This window comes from Heliangelus exortis, chromosome 18 (assembly GCF_036169615.1).
Source record: "Heliangelus exortis chromosome 18, bHelExo1.hap1, whole genome shotgun sequence".
In the NCBI taxonomy this organism is placed as follows: Eukaryota; Metazoa; Chordata; class Aves; order Apodiformes; family Trochilidae; genus Heliangelus; species Heliangelus exortis.
Window position 1 is genome coordinate 11,883,665 of NC_092439.1, and position 21,657 is coordinate 11,905,321.

A 21,657-nucleotide genomic window follows, 5' to 3' on the forward strand; every position below is an offset into this window, starting at 1 on the left:
CACTGGTGACAGGGCTGCTGGTGGTGACAGGGCTGCTGGTGCTGGCAGGGCTGCTGGCCACGGGAACACTGCTGGGATTGTTCTGTCTGCCCCTCACGGCCCCCAGGGTGCCATCCAAAGGCCTCAGAGTCTTTTTTGGCAGACCCTCCCCAGACCACACCGGCTGACAGGGTGGAATCGCCAGGGTGCCCCTGATGGTGTGGACACCGAGGGCAGCAGATGGGCTCGGGGTGCTGTCACCACTCGAGAGGTTGTCCTGCTCCATTGGGACATCAGTCCCCAGGGAGATGTCAAGACCTGGCAGACTGTCCTCCTCCATGAGGACGTCACTCTCGAGGGTGATGTCAAGTTCCCCGACGGTGTCCACTTCCATGGGGACGTCCCCACCCGCTGGGCTGCCACTGCCCGGGGCTGTCCCCAGCGGGCTGGCTGTGGCAGGCAAGTTGTGCTGTGTCTGCTGCCGCTGAGGTGGTGATAGCCAGGGAGGGATGGTGATGCCACTGTGGGTGCTGAGGCCACTACTCCCCTGTTGAGAGCTGTAGGGCACCAAGACTGGAGGCTGGCCCTGGGGGGCGCATTGGTTGGGCCAGGCCTGGGGTCCCCCGAGGGCAGGAGGTGGCAGACAAGCAGGGCCGTGGCCAGCAGCAGAGCTGGTTGGTGCTCCTCCTGTGGCCGCCCAGCGATGGTCTGCAAATAGAGATGGGAGATGCAGTGGGCTGGGAGCCAGGGGTGTCTACCTGGGCATGCAGTTGAATTCTCCACCTGAGGGAAACGTACCTGAGCTTGGGTGCAGGGACCTTGCTGAGCCCCCGTGCCACAGCTGCCAGGGAGACAGAGCTGCTGGGTTTGCTGGAGGTGATGGGAGAGATGGAGAGGGGAAAGGAGGGATGCTGGAGGTGCCTGGGCTGATGGTGATGCCGTAGCTGGTGTTGGGGAAGAGGAATGGCTGCTGTAGCCAGGGTGCTAAGGGGGCCCAGGGCCACCATGACGAGGTCCGTGGTTCTGGCAGTGCCATGCTCAGAGAAGTTATGTTTGGTGGACACAGGCGTCTCCTAGGATGGAATATTGGAACTCCTGGAATGTTAGAGCTTATGGAATGTGGAATACTGGGAATTGTGCCACTGCCAACAAGTTGATGATGGCAGAAATCGAGGAGCATCTGGGCAATGCTCTTCTTGATGAGGTTTAGTTTTTAGTATCCTTATGGGTTCCTTCCATCCTGAGGGATTCTAAGATTTTATGATCTCGTATACAAAGTAGAAACCTCGACTTTGTATGTTTAAATAGACAAGAAATACATGCATTTTTCCTTAGAAATCTGCCAGCAATGGTTGTCTTTTTCTGCCATCTTTACAACAATTTTTCAGATGCATTCTCTCAGCTCATTGATAATGCTTCCTCTGAAAGAATTCAGTGGTAAAAACTGTTGTCTCTTTTCCTCAGAACACAAAGGTTTTCCTTCTTTGGAGCTTCCTAGCAGCTCAGAGGAAAATTGAAACCGGTCACATACTACCTGCAGTACTAGTGAGGTCTTGCAATATTTCAATAAAGCAGGTTTTTTTGTTGGGGTTTTTTTTCTGAAGTTTAAAGCATTAAAGGAGGTTTCATTATGAGAACTGCCAGCATACCATGTACAGCACTACCCTGTAAAAAAGACAGCAGGGGTTCCTCACAAGTCTGACTTTTGAGGAAAAAAATTGAAATGGAAGTATGGAACATGGAATACTGTGATCCCAATGCTTTTAGTCAGCCTTACGAATGCTTTGACATATGCTCATCTCTACTATTGCAATTTTTTCAATAAATTCAGTGAACCTGAAGAATGCTAGCATATTTGAAGGACTAAAACTAGACAGCAATAATGCTTAACTACCACAAAACACTTTCCATCCACAATTTTTTTTTTTCTTTCACTGGACAAGCAAGCACAGAACTACTTGCACATACAAAGCCAAGAGAACGTTTAGAAGAATGTAAACTGTTTCTGTTGACAAACAGAAATAATTGTAATTTACTTTTTCCTCTTTGCTGCTATAAGAGAAACAAATTTTTGATGGTCATTGGCCAGCAAACATGGTGAGCATCCATTAAAAAAGTAAAGACAGATCTTAATCTTTTGCTTTTATGAAGGCTTTCTTGAATGGCCAAAGATTAGGTAATCAACTAGGTCTTTCTCAGAGCTCATCAACTCAGGTCTCACTGCTAATTGGCACAAATTCATTCCCCAGATTCAGGTAATGTTTGATAAGCACTCACTCTCCCATGTTTAGTCTCCTGCCAATGACGAATCATTCCTACTTTTCAGCTGAACACATCTGCCTAGGGAAAATGTTTAAATTAAAAAGAACCCCAAACCTGTCTCTTCTGTGGCAGAACCTACCCAAAGCTGATTTAAAAGTGTCTTCTCTCTGAGATGCTCTGGAAACAAACATCAAAAATTCCAACTCAGTTGGAAATTTCAGGCTGAAACAAACACTAACGCATGGAAAATTCCAGCCAAAAAGGTTAAAGTTTCATCAAAATCCTAAGCAAAAGAAAGCACTGAGTTATGACAGTGCTAAGCAATCATCAGAGGTATTGCTATACTGTGCTGCCTATAATATAGATGGTATTCTAAAACGTTCTAAGAATATTTGAGAAAGACATTAGTCACACAGCGTAAGGAGGTTTCAGGACTAATTCCTTAAGAATGAAAGGTGATATAACAAGGAGTGTCTAATATTAGAATAGAACAGATTTTAATTAGACGTCAAGAAAACATACACAGTGGTGAGTCAACTGGACAGAATACATCAACCATGGAGTTGGCTGAGGCATCAGAAAATGAGGCACTTCATACCAGACTTCATACAGTATGAGGACACAAAAGGCAGGAGCTATTTCTACAACTTGTGGAGAAAAAAAAAAAAAAAAAGCATACAACGTTGGAAAGCTTTTCCAGTTCTTCCAAGACAGCAACAATGCTTCCTAAGACCTTGATCTTGAGCATGGAGGCTCTAACTCCAAAGAGCACTTCAACTCCTCAACTGTGAACATCCTGGCTGTCCCAGACTGCTTCATTGCAACTGTTCCTTTATTTCCAGCAGGGAAATAATACGTGAAATTAAGGACAGAGGGTTCAACAATCTGTTGAAGTAAGGAGTATTTGATATACTTTATGCATTCTGTATCATCCCAGTGTACAACCTGAATAAAGCATGTGGTACAGGAATTCAGAGAGCTAGGAGAAAAGGACAGAGGTCCAAAGATTATTAAGAAAAACTTCCTAACAGCCTGTTAAGCAGATCATACAAGAGTATGTTATATCATTTGAGATTAAATGTGGTCAGAGAGGTCTAGTTTCCTTCTGCTCTTTGGACTGTAAACACAGGAATCTGCATCTCTATACATACAGCAGCAAATCATCTAAAATACATGCTCATGTCCCTCACAGAGTATGGATGAAGGTGTGTGCATGTTCATCTGCTTGCAGCACCACACCAGCCACACCACTACCAGAAAGGTTCCTCTGCCTCTTCTTCACAACATTCTTGTCCTTTGGCACAGACAATTGAGAACGGCCTCAAAATATATTCCCAACATTTGGATGTATTGCAAATCACAGAATCACAGAATGTTAGGGGTTGGAAGGGACCTTGGGAGATCATGGAGTCCGACCCACTGCCAAAGCAGGATTAGCTACTGTAGGTCACACAGGAATGTGTCCAGGAAGGTTCTGTGGCCAAAAGGTTCCAGAAGGACTCCACCTCCTCACTGGGCAGCCAGTTCCAGTATCTAGCAACATTACATAAAGCACATCCAGTTGCTCCTGCCTGACACTGTAGCTCTTACAGTGCTGCTTTATAGTGTTGCTGAGGCTGTAGATCATGTCATCATTTTTCCCTTTTAGCACTTTCTTAATCAATCTGCTCAGCCACATAAGTATTTGGAGATGAATAGCAATGAAGAAGCGTGGTTTCATTTTAAAAACAGGTTGGGTTCTCAGCAAAACACAACAAATAGGAATATTAAAATGTAGTTGCTTTCACTAGATTTAGATTCATCTTCATATCAGTTTCCTCATTTTAAGATAGTACCATGACTGCACTGGTTTATCTCCTTGAAGTCTCTGCTTGGTATCAGGCAAGCTTTGAACTATCTTCTCATAAATACTACATAAAAGAGTTCATCTAGGGTATGTCAAGTCATGGTTGCATTAACAATCACTTTTCAAATGAAGTCTGAACATTCACACTGAATGTTTCATCTCATTCATACTTGAAATAGGAAGTTCTATATAGAATTCCTAATGCTTCCTTCCACATGAAAATTCACAAGGCCAGATATTAAAAATTGACCTCTAGAGGCTGCCTCTGCCTTCCTGCCCCACAACAGGCAAACCAGCACCTCTCCCACAATTACCTATCTCTCATGTCCTTAAGGACAACCACTTATGTCCTTCAACCATTCTAACAAACTTCTTTGTCTACCTAGAAACAGCCTCTATGCAGGGCAGCCTTACAGAAGAGCATTCATCTATCCATCCATCTTGGCTGAAGACACCTTTCATTCAGCAGCTGGAAACAAAGCATCACTACCACACCTACAGCCTAACACCTGTACCTGTGCATGGTGTCAGTACAAAGCAAGATTATCTGATCTGACAAAGGTTTAAATGGTCTTCCATGGGAGTTCAGTTTTTCAGAGCAGCCCACATCTCCTAATACATCTTCTTTCTATTACCTCCTTATAGACTTCTCCATCTCTAGATGGAAATAAGAGGACATGCTCCTGAATTTTCTTCCATATTCATTTATATGGAGTATAATATCTATTTTAATATATAATTAATATAATATATAATTAATATATACATATATACAATATATAATAGATATTATAATACTATAATATCTATTAAAAATGTATTGCTAAAACACAAATCTCTGCACAGAATTGAGTCCATGCCTTTTCAGGAAAATTCAGAAAACAGTGAAAGCATTTCAGGGATGTGAAATACTTAGGAACAGATACTTAGAGATTGTTTCAATTGCCATTTTCAGCCTTCTGCAGTCACAGGTTACAATACATAGCTTGTTCATAATAGTCCACAGAGCATATGCTTTACATGCTGCAGTTCATGAGATGTTCCAAGCCCAGAGAGGTGGTGGAAACCCCATCCCTGAAAGTTTTTGAGGCCAGGCTGGGCAGGGCTCTGACCTAGTGGGAGGTATCCCTGCCCATGGCACGGTGGTTAGAACTGGATGATCTTAAAGGTCCCTTCCAACCCTGAAAATTCTATGATTCTATTTCTAACAGAAAAGGAAACCAAGCCACGGAATCAGTCTGGCTGGAAATTAGCCTTGGGAAACCAGAGCTTGGCAAGAGCAAATATTGCTTAAAAATAGTGTTGCATTAGGTCACTTCAATATTCTGTGTGCTAGTCCAGAGAGGACTTGCAGTTTCACATCACATGTGATGTTTATCATGTACTTTACCAACAGATTCATATTTGGATGCTCAACATCATTAAACATCTAAATAGCTTTGACTTTCATTCTTAAGCAAGTATACTTTTTCTTTTTTGCTTCCATAGTTACAAGCTATGTCTCAAGATGGGCAACATTCACCTAGTGGGATTATTTACACACTTTATAGCGTGCTCCACTGCTTTGGAAGATTGGACAGAATGAAGTTCTGACTATGGCAGATTCCAAGACTCTCCAGAAACCTTGGAAGTCCTGCCTCTCAGTCTGGGTTACAGATGGGATAAAGGTTGTTTTGCTTTTAGAGGACAGATTGGAAACATGAAGTACCACATGCAGGTCTGAATAAGCAGTAAGAAGTAAAATGTAGGAAAAGTTAAATGCTTGTAAAGCTGTGTTCATACTGCTCATAGCAAAGAGATAGATGATCCTGGCTTAGAAAATAAAGTATGAAGGGGAGGGCAGGAAGTCCATGCAATCATGAAACAAAGCTGGGGAAGGGGAAGCAGAGAGAGATGTTAAAATACATATAGCACTTTGCACTCATCCTGCAATATGAGAAAATTCCCTCCCATTTCTCTCCACTCATGATTAGAGACACAACTGCCTTAGCAGCTGTGCCTCTGGCTCATTTTAAATTCAAACTACGATACATATCTCATTTTTAGCTTTTTAATAGCAATGCCTTAAAATGCAGATTGCTGGCTAAATTTAGTTACATGATTAAAAAAAAAAAAAGATCTAACTCATCTCTACCCAGCAAACAGAACTTATGCATTCAAGGTTCAATAGAGGACTTAACTCTTCATCTAAAACCAAAGTCTTAACTAAAAGAAAGCAAACTACAATCAAGGCACAATTTAGTGATGCCTTTAAAAAAGCAGGATGCATAAAATATTAACCAGCTATGGAAAACTATCTGCAAATGCATCACAGTATACTATAGGGTTTTTGTTCTGTACTTCTGCAAATAAATTCTGCACTATGCCACTACAGCAGTATGAGTCATGCACTTTTACTGACGTTCTATATTTATGTCCTCATGCCCTTCTGCACTCTTGTTTGCTTTCATCCACACAGGCCTCTCTAACCTGGAACTTCCTTTCCTCTGCAGTTCAGCATCTCTTCCTCCAACATTCCCCAGAAAACTCAATAGATATTTCTTTCCAAGCCCTTATTCAATTATTTTGGTCACTATTTTAAAAAAGCAACACCCTTGAACCGTTATAACACAAGGCATGTGACTGTATTTTTTCACAATTATTTTCATGTGTCTTATTTTCTATTCTTTGCCAGCAAACAGACTGCTCAGGCTTTTATTCCCATTGTGACAAGGTCCAGGTCTTTTTTTATTAGACTTACAATTAGACTTTATTAGGCTACAAAAAATGTTATTCAGATTAGGAATTACAATATATGCACATATTCTAAACCATTTTATGAAAAGCATTATCTATAAGTTCCAATCTTGCAACCATTTGTGAATCAGCCTAATTCAGAGAATGCAGTGATCCTGCTACTCTCAATATCCCATTGCCATCTGAGCCTATCCAAGAAAAAGCATCTGTCTAGTAGAGATAAACAAAGGGAAGGTAATTAAGTTGCCAGTGCCAGTATTTACCTTGTCAGAAGACAGACACTGAAATGTCACAAGAAATGCTCTGGAATGGCAGAATGAAGAACTGTGCTTTTTATACTGTTATCCACACAGCACAGTCCCAAAAACAAAAACTCAGAGACCATTTCCGTGAAGATTTCAGAGGTTACTGCAGGGACTTGAATCCCAAGGGCATAGGGCAACTGCTGATTTTGATGAACACTGCTCCACCACAGTTTGGATGGATTACATAAATTTAAATAACTACCCTAAATTTATAAATCAACCACATTAGCAGCTTGCTGTGATAGATAATGTGATAAAGGAAAGGACTGGTTTTGTTATATGAGTGGCTGGTGCTTCTTCTTCATGTCTTGGGCCAGACACAGCATCAGATTTGGTGGAGGAAAGAATTTTTCCAAGACTTCAAACTTCAGAGCAACTGCTGCTACCTCTGTGTACAGGACAGTGCTATAGACAACAGTCTGCATTACCAACAGCACTGGTTATCTTTCCAGAGGCCAGGTAAAGGAGACTGCCTCTCCTTTTCCAGTTAACAGATAGCGGTTTGGATAGGTGCAGTAACCTGCTCTGATGGTAAAATCCAGTACCTTAATCTACTTTTAAATATAAAAGGAGACTCTTTGCACTATTTTTGCAACTGCACACGTTTACAGCAGAGATCTATGCAAACTACAAAGTAAATAAATTACTCCAGTAAATTCCTTTCTTAATCTCTGAAAAGTATGCTGACATTTCTCATAATGAAACTTCCTTTAATGCTTTAACGTTAAAAAAAATAAAACACCAAACTGAAAAAAAAAAAGCTTTATTGACCACTGAGGCTTTAAGACTTCACTGGTATTGCAGGTAGTATGTGACTGGTTTCAGTTTTCCTCTGAGCTGCTAGGAAGCTCCAAAGAAGGAAAACCTTTGTGTTCTGAGGAAAAGAGACAACAGTTTTTACCACTGAATTCTTTCAGAGGAAGCATTATCAATGAGCTGAGAGAATGCATCTGAAAAATTGTTGTAAAGATGGCAGAAAAAGACAACCATTGCTGGCAGATTTGTAAGGAAAAATGCATGTATTTCTTGTCTATTTAAACATACAAAGTCGAGGTTTCCACTTTGTATACGAGATCATAAAATCTTAGAATCCCTCAGGATGGAAGGAACCCATAAGGATACTAAAAACTAAACCTCATCAAGAAGAGCATTGCCCAGATGCTCCTCGATTTCTGCCATCATCAACTTGTTGGCAGTGGCACAATTCCCAGTATTCCACATTCCATAAGCTCTAACATTCCAGGAGTTCCAATATTCCATCCTAGGAGACACCTGTGTCCACCAAACATAACTTCTCTGAGCATGGCACTGCCAGAACCACGGACCTCGCCATGGTGGCCCTGGGCCCCCTTAGCACCCTGGCTACAGCAGCCATTCCTCTTCCCCAACACCAGCTACGGCATCACCATCAGCCCAGGCACCTCCAGCATCCCTCCTTTCCCCTCTCCATCTCTCCCATCACCTCCAGCAAACCCAGCAGCTCTGTCTCCCTGGCAGCTGTGGCACGGGGGCTCAGCAAGGTCCCTGCACCCAAGCTCAGGTACGTTTCCCTCAGGTGGAGAATTCAACTGCATGCCCAGGTAGACACCCCTGGCTCCCAGCCCACTGCATCTCCCATCTCTATTTGCAGACCATCGCTGGGCGGCCACAGGAGGAGCACCAACCAGCTCTGCTGCTGGCCACGGCCCTGCTTGTCTGCCACCTCCTGCCCTCGGGGGACCCCAGGCCTGGCCCAACCAGTGCGCCCCCCAGGGCCAGCCTCCAGTCTTGGTGCCCTACAGCTCTCAACAGGGGAGTAGTGGCCTCAGCACCCACAGTGGCATCACCATCCCTCCCTGGCTATCACCACCTCAGCGGCAGCAGACACAGCACAACTTGCCTGCCACAGCCAGCCCGCTGGGGACAGCCCCAGGCAGTGGCAGCCCAGCGGGTGGGGACGTCCCCATGGAAGTGGACACCGTCGGGGATCTCGACATCACCCTCGAGAGTGACGTCCTCATGGAGGAGGACAGTCTGCCAGGTCTTGACATCTCCCTGGGGACTGATGTCCCAATGGAGCAGGACAACCTCTCGAGTGGTGACAGCACCCCGAGCCCATCTGCTGCCCTCGGTGTCCACACCATCAGGGGCACCCTGGCGATTCCACCCTGTCAGCCGGTGTGCTCTGGGGAGGGTCTGCGGCCCTTGGATGGCACCCTGGGGGCCGTGAGGGGCAGACAGAACAATCCCAGCAGTGTTCCCGTGGCCAGCAGCCCTGCCACCACCAGCAGCCCTGTCACCACCAGCAGCCCTGTCACCACCAGCAGCCCTGTCACCAGTGACAAGAGCAGCTCAGTCCTGGTGGCCCAGAGGAAGCTCTCTGCCGACTGCGATGGCCCCAAGGCCTCCAAAGCCACCCTGAGCATGCAGCCCCGCAAGGCCATCAAGAGAAGGGCTGAAGATGTGCAGCAGCGTGTGGGGACAGAGCTGCCACCACCCCAAGGCACCACATCCCAGCACACCATCCAGCTGGGCAATCCAGGGAAGGAGCAGGGGAAGGACAAAGTGCCCCAAAATGGCGGGAAACGCAAGGCTCCCCCAGACAGGTCTGGGGCGGGAGGGAGGGGTTAGGCCTGTGGCAGGGATTAGAGGGCTTGTGGGGGGAGAGGGGTGGGAACACAGGGGGAGGCAGTGTGGGTGGGAAGAAGGGTGGGAGGGTGGGGCTTTAGTGATGGTATAGTAGCTTTGGTGACTGTTTTCTTCTCGTTTGTTTGTTTGTTTCATTAAAAACCTTTTTCATTAAAATCATTTTGTCCAGAACCTCTGTGTGCCTTCGTGGGATGGGGAGGGAATGCAGGGTCTGCAGGAAATGGCACCAAAGGGCTGCAAAAGCATTGCAGATATGCTGAATCCACCAAACATAACTGAGTCTCCTCAGTTATTTCCAAAAAACAACAACTGGCTGTTATAAAGGTCCAAAACTCAGAATGAGGAATGCCACGGGGGTTTTCAGTTTGATAACTACTTCACAGTGCAAAGGACAAGTAGAATAACATATTCCTCAAGGATTTTCTATATATATATTTTGGGAAGCCCTGCAAAGGCATGTATTTAGAAATCCTAGAATAATAAGATTTCCTAAATTCATGATAAAAATCAAAGGTGATATAAATAATTGTCCCTAAATAGATCTTAGTCTTCACAATGTTCTGTACCATTTTTCTTTTTATTAAATGACACTGGGTGTCATTAAATGACAAACAGGAATGATTTGCCTAAGGAAATCCCACACCTCCTCGCATTTCTGTTCTATATGAATCAGATGCTAATATCTTATTATCCAGGTCTTTGCCACAAGAAACAATTTTATAAGTATTTTGATTATTTTATTCTTATTACATACTGTGTTTCTCATAATACTGGACAAATAAGAAAGCAGAGCTGAATCAGAAAAGCTCTTAAATGCAGCAGAATATCCCCCAAACCTAAAGTGTATCCTAAGGGATGCAGGTTAAATGCTATTCCCCTTCATCTGCAGATCTTTTTCTCAGCTGTTTGGGGGATCCACACAGAGCACATGTTCCTACTGAACTTCATATAGGAATTACAAAAAAGTGAGAGCTGCACGTGAGTTTTCATTACAATGCCACAATCTGGGCTTGACAGAACTCCTCCTCCTACAGAAAAACAGGACTTTAAAAACAGCACAAGTATGCAGCAGGTTCATCTTTCTTTGTGGTATTAGTACCCTCATAGTCTATGCTTCCATTCACAGAGCTATACAAAAAAAAAAGTACCCAAAACGTACTGCCAAAATGAAAACTCACCTAGAGATCACCACTCAAATAATTCTAAGTTAAGCAAAACTAATACATATTCCCATTGTATAGTAGGAATTAATCATAAACTTTTAATTTCAACAATACTTATAAGCAAAACAGAGTTTTTATGGGCCATATATCAAAAAAATGTTCATTCTTTCCTAGGAGGAAATCAAGCCATAGAGCAGTACACAGAAAAATTAGAAAGAAAGTGATTTTTCATGAAGACATGAGTTGCTAACCACACTTTTGTACATACTAGACTCAAGTGCTAAAACGTAGACGTCAGCCACGGTATTTTCAGAGCACTCAAAAATCCTGCTAAATCAGCTGAAAGCTTACAAATACACACAAGTTAAAGCCTCACATACTAGAAAATCTCATCCCATATACTTTTAAGACAAAGACAAGTCTCGGTGTTATTAAAAACAACAACAACAACAAAAACCCTACCATCAGGTGATTGTCTTCCAGAGGTTACATATCTGTCAAGCAAAAATTAACACTGGGGCACAGAGGCAGAATTCAACAGCATGCTTTGGAATAACTCACATGATCTCTCCTGTGGCAGCTGTTGCTGCTTCAAAATCCATGCAACTTCAGCTGACATTCTTTGTTGCATTGCACAAGATCAGCAGCATTTATTACTTCAGCAGGGAATGTAACAGGAAGGCTCTGAAGCAAAAGCTCCCCCTGCTTCATAACATCCAGCTACAGAATTGTAAGGAAGAGGTAAGAACAACCATGCACCCCAAAACCACAGAACCAAGACCATAGAAAAGCAGTGCATTTACCAGATTTTAGCTAGAGTTTACTTAGTCTGAGGCAGATATACAAAGGATTTTCTTTCTTAAACAGTCATTTTGCAAATTCTGCTTCAGAGGGGTTCAGGGATCCCTATCAATTTGCAGTTTTTTATTTATCTGATTATTAGTATTTTCCCTGTTCTCACAAAGCTCAGCATCCTACCAAATATATCATATTAATGAGAATATGATGAAATGATAATCATGATGTAATAAATACATCATATTAAAAAGAATGTCAGGGGCTAGGGTTTAAAACTGACAGTCAGCTATAGTGGCTAAAAAGAGGAAAGGATAGTCCCCATAATACAGATGCCTTATTGGTATAACAGACAAACATTTAATATGAAAAATAAATTTTAAAAAAATTAGAATAAAAGTAAAAAACAATATTTACTGTCCTAGGAAACTGCTGAAAAATTCAAAGCAAAGGAAGGATGCATTCCAGTATGAGGAAGGCTGCTGAATCTTGATTCAAAAGAAAACTAGAAAGGACCTCTAGTGGGCTGAAACTGCAGTGCCCAGCACCAGGGAGCAGCGTCCTTCCACTTCACCTCCCTGCAGTTACACATTTACTGCACCACTCACCAGCAAAGCCCGAGTTTTACCTAGGACTGGCATGAGAGAAAGCACATCCAAGTGCACTTACAGCAGGAAAGCCTTGTTCTCAGGCCACTTACATAGAAATGTTTGTTCAGTCTGCTCTCAGTGTTTGGAAGGAGGCATTTTTCATTTGCTTTAGGAAAAAACAGATGGGTAGGTCCACTAACTTGTCACGCTACTTCAAGATGGTTTTATGCAGCCTAAATGACATCAAGGGACACCTGAAGACTCACACAAATTCTGATGAACATTTGGAATGAGGATTCAGAATACTATCCAGACTATGTCAAGCCATTATGTTCTTTCAAGACTTTTTCTCTGCAGCCCATTTTGCATAGGCAGCAGAAATACCATTTAAACAACATTCTAACTCCTCCTGGGTGGAAGAACTTGGAATTCTTTATCTATAGAGTTCAAATAAGGCCTAATTTCATGTGATGGTACATGAAAAGTAGATTAGTGAACGCATTCAAGAGAATACCTAGATAATTCAGCCAGGCCAGATTAAGAGAGCATATTTATTAAGCAGCCCAGTTAAAAATAACACGATTGACTTTTGAAGAGATTTAAAATTCTAAATCTTTATCTCATCTTTTTTTTAAATTTCTATTGTGCATGTTTTATACTTTGCATAACACGACAGCACTAAATCTACAATATTTATAATATTATACCTATTTATAAATAGGTATAGATATACTGGGAAGGAGTGTGCTCAGGAAAAAAGTTTTGAGACTGATTTATGTGACTCCAGTACCAGGAAACTGAAGCACTATTTCCTCCTTAGCTGAAAGGAAGTAAAAATAAGGGAGGAAGAACTGCATGCAGGGAAGTTTCAAGTGGGCTGCATTTTTCAGTTACTTAGCTGCAAATTAATCACAGGCTGTGAGTGACTGTTAAGAAACAGTTCAGTGCTCATGCTACATCTAGGAGTTAAGCAACCCTTGAAAACCCCTTGAGATTCTTATTGGTATCTAGAGGCTGCCAAAGGCCATTCAAAATCTTGTTTTGGATGATTTATGTTCAGGTCCATTGACTTTCAAAGAGATTTAAAATTCTAAATACATAAAATTCAGTTTCAGCAATAACTTATGCTATTGCATTGCTTGCTCAGTTTTCTAATGCAGAGGTAAAAACTCAGCCTATTTTTACTTGCATTTTTTTCAGATATTAAAAAAAGAATCCCTGCTAATCACTCAATATATTTTCTTTTTCTTCTTAAAATCACCTAAAGTGTTCCACTTCATTTCTCTAAGTACCAACTATGTGAAACACTAAAATGATTAAACTTTAGGGGAAGTTTTACTTAGTGAGTATGCATTATTAAGAAATAGTGAAGCAAAGCAAACCATGTTTTAGAGACCCTCTTTTGAAAATTTAGGTTACCCTGACTCATGTCTTTTTTCTACCATTTCTGTTGCAGTGAGAATGATGCTAAACATTTAACTCAAAAGTTATACATTTGGAGATAAATTCCTTTACTCTACCTGAAAAGTTCCCAAGCAGGACATAGCATTGACTACAGACCTGAAATTTTCAATATAGCATCCTCTAAAAAGCAAAGGATCAATCATTTCTTTTAACTAGCTAGGAGAGCAACTAGAGCAATGCAGTTTTTTTTACATAACATTTCCCTCATGCACTTTGATGTCAAGCAATGAATGCTATGAAACACAATGCATAAACAATGTGTTTTTCTGGTCATGCATCACCTCCATCCAAATTCTATCACCAAGAGTTCACAGCATACAGTAATTAAGACAGACACTTTTCTCACAGAGCAAGGGACATCACAGTGTGACTGTTTCAGGATTTACAGCACTAATTAAATAGAACACTTAAGCACATGCTGACCTTTGGGCATGTAAAAACTTTATTTAAACTGTCCATGCTGAAGGCTAGCAGTACCCCTCATTACAGAACCCAGTAAACATCAGTAACAGATCTGTGACCCCTTCTGCAGTTTTCCTAACAAACAGGTTACATCCTGACAGACCAACAGGTTCTTCCATCCCCAGTGTCACCCCAGGAAAAAGGCTTTCATCTGTAATCACAGAGCTGGAAAAATCCCAAAGTGGGCTCCTGGAGGCAGCAGCAGATGGAGGGATGCACAGATTCAGGAGGGCATGGGATCACAGGCAGATGCAGAGAACCCTCCCAGGATGCCACCCATGGATGTAGAAAGCCTGACCCTCATGATCCTAAGTATTTGAGTGACCCTCAAATTTATCCTAAGTATGATGTGTATGGGATGGAATATACTTTGGTCAATTTTGCTCACCTGTCAGGTCCAGTCCTGCCCAAAGAAGAGCATATATTTTATTCCCAGAGCATAACCATAGAATATGCTGAGTTGGAAGGGACCCATCAGGATCACCAAGTCCAACTCCTGCACCTGTGGAGATGTTTTGCAAAACCCAGCAGTGGCTTTGGTTCTGCATACCATGCTCCAGCAGTAACTCTAGACACTATCAGTCCTAGAGCAGACACTGACTGAAAAACATGCTGTTAATTTCAAGTGCAGCTACTCAGAAGAACACCATGAAAAGCTAAGGTCACTCTTGCAGTACAGGTAGGTTAGTAAAGTTGTCCAAAGCCTGTAATTTATTTCACTTACTGCAATGAGACTGTGTCTTCTCAAACAGGATGTCAGATGCAGAGGGTTCTCAGCTATGTCTGCTCTTAAGATCCTCAGCTAACACTTAGGTGACAGGGGAATGGTACAACATCTATGCCCCCACACCTTTCAGACAGACATTTGCTGAGGATTATCTTTCCCCCTCCCTAATTCCTGTGCCCTGAATGAGAGTTTTGCCCCCACCTTGCTGCCAACTTTAGTCATGCATCTTGGAAGCTGCACCTACCTCTTATTTTCAGAAGCAAATTTTCCACCAAATTCTTTTATCTTCAAAGAACTCACAATTCACCCAGCAGAATGATCTTCAAAAACTCACATATATTCTGGTACAGCAGTAACCTGGTGATGCAGAGAGGTTGCATCTCCTGTGTACACACAGGTGTTACTGCATTTATGAAGGTGCTATACCCTCTGATGTGTAAGTGCAATAACACTCCAAGGAGAGAAGCCAAAGGATGCATGTCCTTATTTTCAAGATACAGCTGCTGCTCAGATGAATGCAAAACTCTGCATCCAATCAGTATCAGTGAGAAAGAGCACTGCTTGCATGTAATAAAAACAATCTCCTGCTTCAGTGCCATATGTTGCTGCTTTCTGGATAAAACCTACCTGTCTGTGCCACCAAGTGGGTCCAGCCACTCCAAACTGCTCCAATCTTGTCATGTGAGAAAAGCTGAGTGTCAATCTTCTTGGGTTCAACAAGAAATATCTCTTTGCTCACTAGCTGCCCATGTTTGTTGCTACCCCAGACATACAGGTGTCCTTCATCTGCAACAGAGAAGAAAAATTTGTTGAAAGTGCTACACATAGACCACCACCAGACAGAGGCTCTGTCTCAAGTCAGTGATGCTAAAAACATTTCATTCAATTTATGTTTTCACTCTATGCTTTTTCCTACCACTCTTTACCACACGCACATTCGCTGTAACTGGGATAATAGGAATATCTGCAAGGGCCTTAACAGCATAGCCTGGTTTCTGAGGGCTACACTAACTCCCTGAAAGAACCACAGCGTTCAGGTCAGACTGCCTGGACCTCAAAGCCTCTCAAAGAAGACTGAAAGATATTTATATAGCAAATGACAAGTTTTCTAATAAAACTAACCACAGTAGTCAACTTCTCTGAGAAAAAACATAAAAGCATTTTGGGGACACTAACCAAGCAACTCCTCTCAACCTATTCCATTCTTGCAGGCCAGCTTTTACCTCCACCCCAAAGCTTTGGTTCATTCCAGTAAAGAACTTTTTGAATTGAAGAAGTAATTTGACTCCCCTCCAGTATCTGGGTCTTTTCAAAGTCTAGCTGACTTCCCAGCCTCTCTACAAGAGCTACAGACTCCTAGCTCTGCTTATAATCCTCCTGCCTTCTTCAGCTTGAGTAAATTCAGTAAATCCCCCAGAGCAGGGACAGTCTAATGGTCTTTGCCTCATCTTGCTCAGTCACTTTGTAAAGGAATTTACCAACTAAAGCAGGTACCAAACATCACAAGGCAAAAATTAAATCATCATGCTTCAAAACAATACTAGGCAACTAGTGAGAGACTTCTGTAAGTAATGACTTTCCTCCCCCCTCCCCTTTTCTAGAATAAGCCTGATCCAGGATTCCACCCACAGGGATAATTATATTTAAAGAAGCATCCACATTGCTTCATATGTTTCACTGGTGTGAGTTGGAGTTGCTTACAGCCTAAGGACCAATTGAGAGTAACATGATGACTGTTCAGATGAGTCCTTCTGCAAATGTTGTGTAGCATTACTTCAATCTTTTCAGCACAGAACCATCCACCCAGGTCCTAGGCCTCCATGTTAGGAAAAAAAATTACAATCCACAAGAAACACTTAAAAGAACATGAGCTGCACCAGGCCTCCTTTGCCACCCTATACAAAGCTGCAAGCAGAAGTAAATCTTGTACATATTAAGGAAATGATCATGAGCCCAGAAAGAGAAAACAGAACAAAATAAGGTAGGTCTTTGAGTACAATATTTAATTATCTCAGTTTGATAACATTAACAGAAAGAGTAAGCCAGGAGAATTCCACTATATTACTGCTGGTGCACAACAAGAAGGAGTAGGGGGAAAATGACAGTAACACATTATTGACAGCCATCTGCAGGACTTCCAACATTACTCAATAAAACAATATGCCTCAATTAAAAACAACAACAAAAAAGCAAGTAATTGTTTCATTCAAATTCTCCACTAAAATTGATAGATACATTCCCTCCCAGAGTGAAATACATCCAAATTCTGGGGAAAAAAACTAAAAAGAAAAAAAAAAAAGTGATGGAACCAGGTTGTTCCATCAAAGAAAGCCCCCATTCATACTTCCACAACTAACATGCACTGCCTCTGTCACCTCTTCTTTTTTTTCTCCAGAAGGTGCATTTTCTTTATCCTAGGAAATGTCACATGCTCAGCCCTCCTCTCATATCTGGAGTAGGTTTTAACAAAAAAACAGACAATGGGACTTACCACTGTGTTCTCTTCACTGGAGGTTTCAGGCCTGTTTGGATACAGGTAGACTACAATCCCTTTTTTTTAAAAAAAACTCCATTTAAAGGAAATACCATTCATGTTTGCAAGAACCCTGCCTGTGTATAAAAGCTGCCTGACTGCAGGTGGCTGGCATCCTACCAGCAGGTGGCTCATGAAACAGAGCCAAAGAAAACTCCAACACAGTGTGAGATTCCTAGGGAAAAAAAAATGCTCGTCTAAGTAGTACTTGATATAGTAAAGATATTACTGCCAGGAGTATCTTCAAAATACAAAGTGTTTTAAATAATAAGTATCTTGCAGGATGAAGGGAAGCCATAGTATTGCATTATTAAAATCTTTGGCACTTTGTTACCCTTGCTTCCCCTGCTGCCAAACACTGCTCTCTTCAATAAAAAAGCACAAAAGAAAGATGTGCTGACACAAACCCAGAGTGCTAACTCCCTGTCACGCGTCAGGCCCAGCCGGTACCAACCGGGCCTCCGCTCGCTCACCCCACCAACACTGGGACAAAGAGGAGAAAATCCACCCTAAGGCTCAATAATTGAGACAAGGACAGATAGGAGGGTTTCAGGGAAAAAAAATCCAAAAAAAAACCAAAAAACCCCCCACTAATTTAATCAGGGAGAAAGAGAAAACATGGCCAGACCTCAATACCTTCCCGCCCTCCCTTCCACACAGGTCCGAATGGCTTCACTGCCACCTCCCCTCAGGGCACAGGGGGTTCAGGGTCACTTCTTACAACATCTCCCCATACACCTCAATCTCTGTAGATCTGCTCTGTAGAGCAAATACTCCAATACTCCATTTGATGATGACAGAGGTACCAGATGGCTATTTGCTAAGAACTTCCTCCTATAACATTTGGCAAAGATGACTCTTCATAAGGTTACATATATTTTTCACACTTCAAAACTGTGAGACTACAGCATAAAAAGCTATTGTTTCCCCTTCTAGTCCGAAAAAAAAAAAAAATTCTTATTAGACTTTTATTACTGGATACTTGATACCTCAGCATGGGAGGAGAACTGCCAAAGACCAAAAAACAAATGGCAGACATTACAGAAGTCCGTAAGTGATTAAATCAACTTCAGACTGCTTTAAATAAGCCCTTTGCTCTAACATTACCTCCCCCAGATCTGCACAGCTATATTAGAGCTACCTAAGATACCTCCAGCTCACTTTGTGTCTCTGCAAAGAAGCTCACAGCAGAAGCTGAACAACCACAGGAGTCTTTTTGGGACCCTTTCCCCATGGACAAAGGGTTGCACTGCTTCCAGCACTCACCAATCCACAGTTCTGCAGTGCAGCACCATGCTGCAGCTCCAGACACTTACCCAGCCGTGAACTTTCACAAACCCTTCCAAGTTTCTAACCATTAAGAGCCCAAACCCTTACTCATTAGGGCCGAGTCACACCTGACCCCACACAAAATACCACATAGAATTCAGATAATCCAAAACATTAATCCAGACCTTCAAAAAAAAGAAAGTTCTCAGAATCCAGAACGACTACAAAACAATTAACCAGCACTAACAGGGCCAGATCAAATTTTACCATTCTAACCAAAACTGACAAGTATTTCCAAAGCACAAAAACCTTTCTATGCTGAGACAACATCTTTCACTTCTATATCTAAGGCCTACCTGTGAGTGACACTGAATGATAGGAGCTTGCAGCAACACTCTTCACCTTTACATCTTCCAGGCCTACAAAAAAGTTAAGTCTCATTAAACTTGTACAGCAGGCATCATTTCATGCACAGATATAAACCAAAACTGCATCAAACGTAACAGCATGATGATGAATTTTGTAACAAAAGCATCTGCTTTGGGGCCATAGATATTTCACCCCCATGGGTTATAATCCTGTATGCCCATTCATACATCACTACATGTTTATAATACCAAATGGCTTTATAATAAAAGGATGCTACATATTGCTCCAAATTATATTTTTGTTCTATCCACCTTCAGAAAGGGATTGCACTCCTGGATTACCTGGTACTTCACAGGGCTCCTTTGCTGTCAAGAACAGAGGGAGAGTTTTTCCTTGGTTTGCACGCTTTGCCCGAGATGCCATGCCAGTTCCCCACTGAAACACCAAACCACTCACTTGCCAGAGTAAACAGAGATAGAAGACATTAGAAGACATCAACCGCCAAAAAAAAAAGAATTTAATTCATTAATTAGTTTTTAAAAACACATTCACTTCATTTTCACTATTTCCAATTTTACTTTGAAAGACCTCTATTTTAAAAACATACTCCATAAATATATGGATAACCCCGGTGAAGTCATAAAGCAACGAACAGTTGTAGTCTCATCTATACAGGCAAGACAGTAAGATACTGAGCAACCCATCTCAGCTCTCAGAGGTCTCTATCAGGATACTACTGAGAACCCAGTAACAGAAGTCCTGATAGCACCTCAAGGACAGGCACAACTCCTTTATTATTATGAATTCATTGCACTCTCTCTGCCCTTTCCCTCTCTTCATGCTAATTTGTGCAGCACACCAAGGGAGTAGTACCTGTCTTCTCCACAGGAGCTTTCAGAGACTTGACCTAGCCCTGAATAAAGATGTCCACTGAGCACAGAGCTCAGAAAAGCTTAAATCCCAGTATTCATACAGATACTTCCAGGCATCTCCTTTGCATCGACTCCACTACTTGGAAACCACACTAAAGTTCGTGTAAAACTAAACCAAAAATAAAAGGGCATAAGTAGTTTGCTGAGCCTCAATGAATAAATAAGTAGAAGTTAAACTAAATTTCATCTTCTTTCCCCTTCTCCAAACCATTAAAACTCCGTACCATTTGTTAGTGAAATGATGTAAGGATTATGACATTGTTACCTGTAGCAGCAAGGGCATGTCTCAGTCCTGCAGCAACATGCACCACCTTCTCTTTGAGAGACTACTCAAGTAAAAAAAAAAAAGATATTTAAGTAGCTTTTTTTCATTCAGTGCCTCTGAAAGCAAAATACACCAAAGACATAAGTGGAACACTATGAAAATAGTTCTCAGTTCCAGCCTGCATATCACAATGCATATCAACATTTTGTATCACAAAGGAAGTAAATTTGGGCAAAAAAAAACCCAAAAAACCAAACTAAAAAACCCCAAAACAGAAGACACAAACACCACAACAAGCAAAGCAACTGGATGTACAGCTTTGTGGCAATAAATAAAAAGCCACAGTCAATATCTTAACAAGAAAAAAGTAGGTTCTTGGCAACACATATATTTGTCTTATTTTTAACTCAGTGTTCCTCAAAACTTACACTAAAACCTCTGCAGCAAATACCAGTAATAAACTATAATAAATTCCATCAAGCTGTTCAGTCTTATCAAATCTTGTGATAACAAACCACACAGCTGATAGTAACACTTACACTGCTGAAGGCTGCCCAACACAATCATGTAAAAGAACACCATACTAAGTCACACATGCATAAAATGAGTGACTGAAGTTTGCACAGGGTACTTCAGTTCTGGCATTTCTCCAGTTCTGAGGACCCTGCACATTTGTTCTCTCTTCTGACAGATGTAACACTATTTAAAATAGATGGCATCGAGTCCAAGCATTTAACATTATACAAATGAAAGGAGAAAATACTCCACGTAGTCAGGAAGGACACATATTCAGATTAGGACTGTCAATACTACCCTTTTGCAGGCCCCATACTGGAATGATGCTCCCAGAAAACACCCAAGATACAGAAACATCAGGTGAGTTAATCCCCGTTCACAGGGGTTACCTGGGGCATCAGCTGCACTTCCCTTCCTACAGTAAGAAAAGAAAAGGAGAATCCAGAGTGAGCCATGAGGCTAAATTGGTTGTCTGTGAATCCTTTCTGCTCTGAAGTTTTCTTTCATTAGACACAACAGCTCTATGGAAGAGCTCTGCAGTGTTCTCCAAACAAGAAACTACAGTGTAAATTAGGGATTAATTAGAATTCCCATGAGAAATTTATCCAAGCTGTTGGGCTTATAGCCAACAACAGGAAAGCTTTTCTGATGTTACATAAGTCTCAGTATCTGCTACTACAAACATTCTAAAAACCATTAATTTGGGGCTACATTCCAAGCTCCCTACTCACATTCAGCAGTGCCTCACCTCCAAACATAACCAAAGACTTCCATATGATTTACAGGAATAACATGAGCTACGCTGTCAGAGTCCAG

At 41.9% G+C, this 21,657-nt stretch overlaps 1 protein-coding gene across 1 annotated transcript in view; it reads right to left on the reverse strand.

Moving 5' to 3' along the window:
- SERGEF (secretion regulating guanine nucleotide exchange factor) overlaps positions 1–21,657 on the reverse strand; it is a 124,489-nt gene that overhangs the window by 98,745 nt on the left and 4,087 nt on the right. The window contains exons 5-8 of the mRNA XM_071761665.1: positions 20,326–20,386; positions 19,470–19,583; positions 19,116–19,178; positions 15,585–15,743 (exon numbers count right to left, since the gene is read on the reverse strand). Coding sequence (XP_071617766.1) covers positions 15,585–15,743; positions 19,116–19,178; positions 19,470–19,583; positions 20,326–20,386 — 397 coding nt within the window. The remainder of the gene's footprint in view (positions 1–15,584; positions 15,744–19,115; positions 19,179–19,469; positions 19,584–20,325; positions 20,387–21,657) is intronic.